Raw genomic sequence first — 8,931 nt, 5'->3', positions numbered from 1 at the left:
GATCTTCATTTTATAATAAATATTTAAAATCACGTGTACGGGAGGGTAAATTTTATTAATTTAGTAATATTTCTAATACATATTTTTCTCATTAGTAATAATTTCGTGAAATTCCTTATTGCAATTGTGTTTTTTAATCATATCAAAGCTTTTTCTCCATTATTATTTCATCCTCCCACCTCCGTACACACACAAATTCTTTTCTACATAAAAGCTGGCAAAGAGCATACTTTAGGCGTGGTCAGATGACATCATAAAGAAAGTTCTAGCTTTGTAAACAAATCTATTTATATGATAGATAGATATACAGCTATATAGTATATAGGATAGATAGATAGATATACAGCTAGAAAGTATACATATAGAGCTGACCTGCCTCCGCCCTAGTCTTATCCAATATTCAGGTAAGAGTACACATAATTTTGAAATCACTATTTTTATTTTATTTTATTCATTTGTCTGACTCGCAATAATACACATAAAGGGAGTGACCAGCTATGTAAGGTTATTTTAACTGAGTTTGCAGTGTTGTGGAAAATTTATTTCGGATTCATTTGAGACATTTTAAACTAATTCTGAAAACGTATCCACCCCCAAAGTAGGAGTTTGGAACGTCGAATTTGCACTCAAACTCAGGATTTACAGATCTTTAACACTGCATATTCAGTTCAACTACCTTACATAGCCGGTCACTAACTTTAACTAAAATGAATGAGATGTTTTTAAACTTTGAAAAAGGATTATTTCAAAGAGGATTTTGTCAGAATTGGACTCTTTTTCCCACGTCGTCAATTTGATACATATTTAAATGGTACCATGGTATCGGAAATGCAATTTTTTCTACAACGAGAGTCTTTTAAATTGGCAAAAAGGGCCTCAGTACACAAATATAGATCATCAGTTATTAATGAAAACGTTTATATGTTATGCATATTAAGTTTAATAAAAAGAAAAACTTTGCTTGCTGCTGAATATAGTTAATTAGAAACATCCTAAACTTCTTAAATTTATTAAATCAGTAAAGCGAGAAGGAGGGGGGGGGGAGGGGGGGTCTTCATCCCTCTTCCTTATCCTTATAAAAGTTGAAACCTAAACCACTAATAGAAAAACAGATTAAGCTCTATTTTGCTTCAATTACTCACTTCTAACGCTTCTGTTAAAAATATTAGTAATCTGAAACTTTAAAGAAAGGATTTATAAGAAGGCTTACAAAAACAGACAAATGAAAAGAAACACATTTAATTTAAAAAAAAATTTAAATTTGTATCCTAGAAATGTCTCGCTACCCATCAGCCTACGGACACACCCCCTCCTACCGTTCAGTAGGCGGTATGCCCGCCTACCCATCAGCACTAGGAGCTAGAGATTCTGATCTACTACTAGGGGTAACATCTTTTTATCAAATACAAAGCAATACACTGAAATTTTTTCAAACTTTTACTATTCAAAATTTGATGGAGCACAGAGCCAAAGAAATCGAGGATTTGCCACAAACTTTGATTTTCTAATATGCATTTCTTTTCAATCGAATGTGGTATATCTTAAATATTTCAAACTAGGAATTCAAAAAGTTTAAAATATTAAATGTTCACAACTCAGGTGTTAAAGGTATGATGATTAAACTATTTGTGTTTTTAACAATTACGTTTAACAAGCAAAACATTTGAAGACTAATGATTAATTTGGTGCTCCAACAAACTTCGCAGTTAAATGAAAATTTTAAATTTTGTTGTTTGAAGAATAATAAATAAATCTTTAAAGTTTTAAACTTTAATTTACTCATATTTTTTTTTTTTTTTGAAAGATTCTTTTCTTTTTAACTTTAGGTTTTTACAAAATTATATAAAGGTAAAAATAATTTTAATAATGCTAAATACTCTTTTACTAAAGTTTTGATTTTAATATTATTTATAAGAGTGGAGTTGCAAGCAGGACCTCTTCTGCTTTATCTTCAGACTTTGACCGGGAGTTCTCCTCTCTCAAGGTTAGATTTTGTTGTTGTTTTGTTAATTCATTTTTATTCCTCCAATTAATGTTGTTTTTAAATCTGAAAAGTGTTGAAATCTTAAAATGTCACTTTAGCATGAAAAACATGGTAAAAAGTTAATAAATTTAAGAAAATAAAACTAGGAGACTTTCATTGTTTTTTTGCTATAGACAAAGGTTTTTATACATATAGTACCGGTGTGATTCAAACATATGCCACATGGTAAAAAGTTAATAAATTTAAAGGGAGTGTTCGCGAAAAATAAAATGGGGCATAGGCTTAATGCGATAAAAAGATAATTGATGACTATATGATTTGTTTGAAATTAAATTGATTTTTTACGGTCTAAGTCGTATGTTGCAATTTTTTCAATTTGTATGGGTGCTAAGTTATTCGGTACTAGACGGCTTTAACAATGTTTTCCTTATAGACGCAACAGATAGAAGTAAGATTAGTAGAAATCAAAAGCGATTATTTTTCGCATTAAGCCTTTCATTTTTCGCGAACACTTCCTTAAGAAATAAAAACTAAGAGACTTTCATCTTTTTTTTTGCTATAGACAAAGGTTTAAATATAGTACCGGTGTGAATCAGACATGCCATTCTTGTTTTCTAAAAGGAAATAGGTCTATACTCTTAAAAAGACTTTACTTATTTTCTCGAGATTCAGTCTTTTTCGAAATCGTCACTAAAATAAATTTAATAATTCTTGGCAGTAATTTTAATAATGTTAAATTCATTTAGCTGAGAAGATATTTTAAAGGTAAATAAATCTAACTGTATGAATATTAAGCATATTCTATAGACAGAATTAATATATTCATAAATGTAAACTAAATTATGGAAATTGGTTAAATTAGAAACTACTTGATTGTTTACTTCATAATTTGATGGCTTTATAGACATTACAATTATTAAATGTATGTATTTAATAATTTAATGAACATGATATGTACATTGTACAGCAGTTGTGCAGTGTACTCTGTACACGGATCCATTTCACTTTTAAAGGGACTGTAATCGTAATTTTAAGTGACCTTTCATTTATAGAGTGGTATGTCTGATTTACAACGATACCCTCCTTGCATGATAAAAAATTTCGTAGATTTTCTTACTTATTTAGCGGGAAATTAAGTGCCAAGAACCCGCGCAAATAAAGATTAGTACGGAGTGTACAGTGTACACTGTAACCTCTAATCTCCCTAACTATAAAAACCTCATCGTTTTTAGGACACATGGTTTACAGGGTATTGGTGTGAATTGGACATGGCTATCTATAAATGAAGGGTCACTTACAAATTACGTTAACAGTCTCTTTAATAAGCTGATGTAAAACTATGTGCTTTATAACTTTTAATAACATCAAATAATTTTAAAGCAATAGATTGAGCTTTAAATATTCATAAATTTCTATTAGTCGAGCATGCTATCCGATCCTTTGCTGAGATCAGACTCCCTGCTGTCTGATCCCCTTCTCAGATCTGATCCCCTGATTAAGTATGATCCTCTCAGTAAATCCGCGTCTGCTTCATCTTATAAAGCATCAAACTACAGGTATATCATACAGTGGTCGACACAAATGGTGATTTATTAGACGACCTTCAATGAATTTAAACTGTATTTGCTGCTGCGGGATATTTATTGATTGTCTTATTTTTTTCAAGAGAAACATTTTTTTTACAGATTTCATTAAAACTGTGCAGTTCATTTTCTTGATAATAAAATCTTATTTTAAGCATACTAAATAAGCTTTTGAACTAATTGTGGTCCCTCTTTAGTTTTTTTTTCTGAATTTCTATAAATTAGAAGTAAAGATTTTGCAAAAATTCTTAGATCTCCTTTTTCTCAAACTCGAAAATTAAAACCTTTAATTTAAATTTTTTTAATTGAATCTACCAATTTTTACTTGGAGAATATGGCGCGTAAAAAGAATTTCACCTTAACTTTTAGATCAACATTTTCCAAAAGTTCAATATATACCGGATGTACTGCAAAGAAATTTTATTTTTAAAATGACTGTGAACGAAAAATAAAAGGTGGTATAGGCTGAAGCCTAAACATTTTAGAAGTTGATTGCGAATACTATTAGTTCTATCTTATGTTCTTATCTAGAGAAATTGATTAAAAAACTGTAATATAGTTATCAAAAGAAACATATGGCCGGCAGATCCTCGTGACCAGATACTGAACGGTCATTGGTGAAAATTCTAGCCACGTGATACATACAGAGCCACGTGACTAGTTAAAATTGAAATATTTTCAGTTCCAGTGAGGTTCGTAGTTCAGCTGATGGAGGCATTCCTCATAGAGCTTCTCATTCCGAGAATACTTATAAAAGCTCCAGGACAGGTAGTGCAGTTGATAGATAAACTAGAACTCGTATTTTAAAGGGACTGTAAATTTATATAAAGCTTAAAGGGACTGTAAAGGAAAAATGAATGGGGGTATAGACTGAAACCTCAGCATCTCAGAAGTTGAATGATACCTGTATAAGACATCAATCTGATGTTCCTGTCTTGATAAATTGACATACAACTTTGTCAAGATTATGCCAAAAACAATAATGTAAGATATATGTCAGGATCACGTGACCAGAACTTCCTCTAATGGCAGTGCAGTATCCTGTTCATGTGATACAGACAGAGATTCGTGGCAATAATACTGCGCTGCAATTGGTTGGAATTCTGGTGACATGTTCCGGACGCATAAATAGTATTATCAATTATATCTTTGAAAAATGAAAAATTATTAAATTCAAATAATAATACGAGCAAACCTGAGTTTCTCTGGCTCCTCTGTGATATCGTCGTTTTCAGAATGGTTGGGTATTTGTTGAATATGATCTGTTTAATACTATACGAATTTTATACGAAATCTTGCATTTATACGTTTTGGTAAAATCTTTACACAGTTTCATATCAATTTCTCAAAACAAGAACATCAGATAGAACGCTTATATGTCTCAACCAACTCCTGAGATTCTCAGGTTTCAGCCTATACCCCCTTTCATTTTTCCTTTACAGTCCCTTTAAAGTGACCTTCTATTGACAGTCTCATGTCCTATTCATCACGTGTATGCATAAAAGCTTTGTCTGGTCAAGGACCAGTAAATTTATCAATGTTTCTCCACACCAAGGACTTGCACATTTTTACCAACCATGGAGAAATTTTTGGAATTAAACACTTTCTAAGCTATAGTGCTAGAACATCATCATCATTATCATCTTCATCATTTTCGATCAGATAAAGGTGATTTGTATAGAGGGTCACCTGAAATTACGCCTACTGTCCCTTTACGTTTTTGTGAGAGTTATATATAAAAGTGGAATAGAAATACTATCACTGAAATGTAACAATGTGTTATTGTTCTTGTTATATTTTAGACCTTGCTCAATTCTTAGAAATACTATCTATGTAATATGCATTTATATTTTTTTATGATTTTTTTTTCATTCACAAGATTTCCCAGATTAATCAAAACTTACATTGTGTTCATCTTCTTTGTCATATGCTTTCATGATATAAGCGAAATCTTTTTTTTATGTATATTTTAACCCTATCCCTGTTGGGGTACTTAAAAACCAGGATACGCTGGGGGGAGGGCAATTCGACTCCCCCATCATCTTAGCACCATGTTTGATGTATCATTGGAAAACTCTTATACTCTACTTTTAGAATCTGCGAAAAAATATGCAAAGAAACTGAGTTTTTACCACCAACTTAAATTTTCTAATACCTATATCTTTGCAATCTGATGGGGTAGACCTTCGATATTTCAAATTGAGATTTTTTGGTCTAATATAATGATTAGTTTGAAATATCAAAGGTCTACGACATTGGGTTGCCATGATACAGGGTATAGAAAATCAGAGTTTGTGGCTAAAACTCAGTTCCTTTGCAAAAATTGTAATTTTTTTTGAAAAATCCAGTTATATAGTAAAAATGTTAAAAAAATGCCCAAAAAATGATAAAATATACATTTTTCAATAGCCCTTGACTATGCCATTTCAAATATGCAAAAATTCTAGCAAAATTTTAAATAACCTGATTCGTAATTAAGAAAAAATAAAAATATGCAAATGTCTTTTGACGGGTTGTATGCAAATAATTTTACAACTGAAAGTGGGTCAAAACAAAGATCTAGTTTGTTACAGGAAAAAGCAGTCATTCAGGCAGTGTGCCTGAGGACTCAGACAGTTAGTATCAAAGCCCGGTGTTAGACCTAAATGGTGGGCTATGGGTATTTAGGAAAAGTCAGAAAATTTNAAATTGACTTCTCCCCTCAGCAGGAACAGGGCTAATTATTTTTTTTTAAGGTGACTCTGGTATTCCACACACTTCCTATTCTCACTCATCAAACTCATTTGACTCAGATAGGTAATTCGATCCTTTTCAGTCATTATAACAAATTGATTTCAATTTTTAAAGTAAAATATTATTCAAGGAAGAGATTATTTTTGCGAAATAAACTGCAAACAGTATTTAATATCTAATACAATTTATTCACCAACTGTCATGTTTTGTGGGACACCGTGTAAATGATGTCATCTTTTGTTTATCTAAATATTGAAACCTTGCAACCTTATTTATTCATGAGAGTAAGTCGTGGATTTCTACAAACAAAATAATGTTTAAAACATAATTCATCATCCAGTGACCGAATTAAATGAATTAGAGCCGCTGCTTAAATCTGCCAAAAACCGGTTTCAATTGAGCGCCGGCTTAAATCTTGAAAAATTTAATACAATTTTAAGTAGAACCAACCATATTTGAGTCGCTGCTTAAATTTAAGACGCGGCTCAAATTCTTTAAATTCGGCCTCATGAGAGAGACACTAAAACATTTTTATGTCCGCGTAATTTCATGTGACCCTCCCGTGAAACCTTTGACTCTTGATCGAGTACGCTGTGTACAATTTGACCTAAACATAGATCAAGGTTATAAGCCAAGGAAAGTTAATTGCAGTTGCGTATACTCTGCTTACGCATTGGCACCAGTTCTCTCTGGGCGAAATTTGTAAACAAGAATAGGTGCATCAGTGTTTGTTTAGTATCCGAGGAGGATAGAAGCATTGAATGTTGATAATTTTGATAATTCACATAATAGTTTTCTATGACCAGAATATTTCATTGATTTTATTTGAAATATGGATCCCATGTCAGGCTGTGACATCCGTCTTGTGTTTACATTTCCGCCCGGAGACAGTACACTGCAGTACAAAAGATGCGTACGCCTCTGAAATAACTTTCCTTGCAAATTAACCTTGACACAGATGATGCCCTACTTTTCGCGAAAAAAATCTTGCGAAATTTCGCTTCATTTATTTTCGCGAAACGTTTCGTTTGCTGGAAACCCTAGTTCAGTCTAATAATGGTGTATAGAAAACGTTTACTAAAATAATAAAGAATGATAAACTAGTAAATGAAGGCTGTCAGGGAACTCAATGAAAGGTATATATTTATACAAGGCAGTTGGCTTGAAAGATTGAAGCTATTTATACAGGCTAGCAAACTGCTCTCCTTTTAATGAATGTTTGACAGAGTGCCCAGAAAAACATTATTCCAAAGGATTCTATGACGTCATTTTTGTTTAGACTTCATCGTAAATCCTCCAAATATATGTTGAAATCTTTGTTTTTTTTTATCTACTAGGCTTTAACTTCTAATTGTGGCTCTCTGTGAACATCTTCTCTTTGTACAGTATATAAAACAATAACAGAAAAAAAGTTTATGGTTAATTTCCAAAATTTTACAAAAATCAAAATCTTTTAGATTTAATTTTTTGCAATTTTTATCATTTAAAACCTTCCCTGAAATATGAGGTCCCAGAAAAAAATTGGGCCCGATCGGTTTAGCCGTTTTGACGTTTATTGGATACAAACAAACAGACAGATTCACAAGCTAAATTATATATAAACTAGCCTTAGAGGGCGCTTCGCGCCCATCTTCTAAACTAATTGCGAACATGTTCTCTTTGTGTACATCGTAAAACAAAACAAAAATAATTCGCGGATTTTCACAAAAAAATTCGTGGATTTTCAAAATTTTCAAAAATTTCCACATAGAAAAAGGCATTAGAGAATAGTTATAGGGTTGAATAACATGTTCATAGCCCAATTTTTCAAGGCATGCTCAAGAAAAAATTAGACCGATAACTTTAATAGTTTGGGTGCTAGAGAGGGTTGAAAAAAATACCTAAAAAAGGGTAAAAAAAAATTTAAAAATATTTTTTTGTTTTAAACAAATATCAAAGTGTAACACATGTTTCTACATGCATTTTTCAAGGGCTTTTCAAAACTACGGTTTTTAGATCTGTATCTTTAGTCACAAAAAAATTATGGGCTATTTTAGATTTTTTTTTGCAGCCCGGACTATTTTTCACCCCGTACCCTACCCTACAAATTAAAAAAAAATATTTATTTTACAAAAATTCTTTAAAATACTATTTATTAAAAGTCAGAAAATTTCACGGTGATAGTGTCAAAAATAAGAGTGCAAGGACAAAAAAAACTACAGGGGAGGGCGCCAAACACCCCCCCCCCAGCCTTGTTTATGGTTAAACTAAAATTTTAAAATTTTGTTTACTTTTCTTTTTTTAAATCTATCTAATATTTGAAAATTGTTTTAGGCCTTATGGAAGCCGTTCGTCTCACTTCTCCTACAACATATAACTCAAAACCAGGATTTAAAATTTCATCTTAAGAATCTTATTCGATGCCATTTTAACTAAATTTGGATTAAAAGGATGATATTCTATTATTGTAAAGTCAATTATCTTTAAAACTGGATGAATATCATATCCTTAAATAAACTAGAACAGCAAGACAGTAATTATTCAAGTTGTGTCTAGCTCATATAGCTATCATTTCATTATTTCGTTTTTAACTAAATATTTATATTCAATTGATGATTTTTGCGTTGATTTTTGACAGGATTAATATTTTGA

At 31.5% G+C, this 8,931-nt stretch overlaps 1 protein-coding gene across 1 annotated transcript; it reads left to right on the top strand.

Moving 5' to 3' along the window:
* Window positions 1–1,252: 1,252 nt before the first annotated feature.
* On the top strand, window positions 1,253–8,810 carry LOC111704534 (uncharacterized). Its single transcript, XM_023476791.1, has 6 exons — window positions 1,253–1,385; window positions 1,916–1,984; window positions 3,404–3,540; window positions 4,250–4,335; window positions 6,303–6,363; window positions 8,614–8,810. The coding sequence occupies exons 1-6, from the start codon at window positions 1,275–1,277 to the stop codon at window positions 8,654–8,656; spliced, it is 507 nt and encodes a 168-aa protein (XP_023332559.1). The 5' UTR covers window positions 1,253–1,274; the 3' UTR covers window positions 8,657–8,810.
* Window positions 8,811–8,931: the final 121 nt, after the last annotated feature.

This window comes from Eurytemora carolleeae, unplaced genomic scaffold, assembly GCF_000591075.1.
Source record: "Eurytemora carolleeae unplaced genomic scaffold, Eaff_2.0 scaffold613, whole genome shotgun sequence".
Lineage (NCBI taxonomy): Eukaryota > Metazoa > Arthropoda > Copepoda > Calanoida > Temoridae > Eurytemora > Eurytemora carolleeae.
This window is presented reverse-complemented; position numbering and strand designations above follow the sequence as displayed.

What these genes read in the sequence shown, in the direction of transcription:
- LOC111704534 (XM_023476791.1), top strand. Translation starts at nt 1,275, where the DNA reads ATGTCTCGCTACCCATCAGCCTACGGACACACCCCCTCCTACCGTTCA. An exon ending in TATAAAGCATCAAACTACAG is followed by an intron (nt 3,541 to 4,249) that starts GTATATCATACA and finishes AAATATTTTCAG; the next exon opens with TTCCAGTGAGGTTCGTAGTT. An exon ending in TTATAAAAGCTCCAGGACAG is followed by an intron (nt 4,336 to 6,302) that starts GTAGTGCAGTTG and finishes TTTTTTTTTAAG; the next exon opens with GTGACTCTGGTATTCCACAC.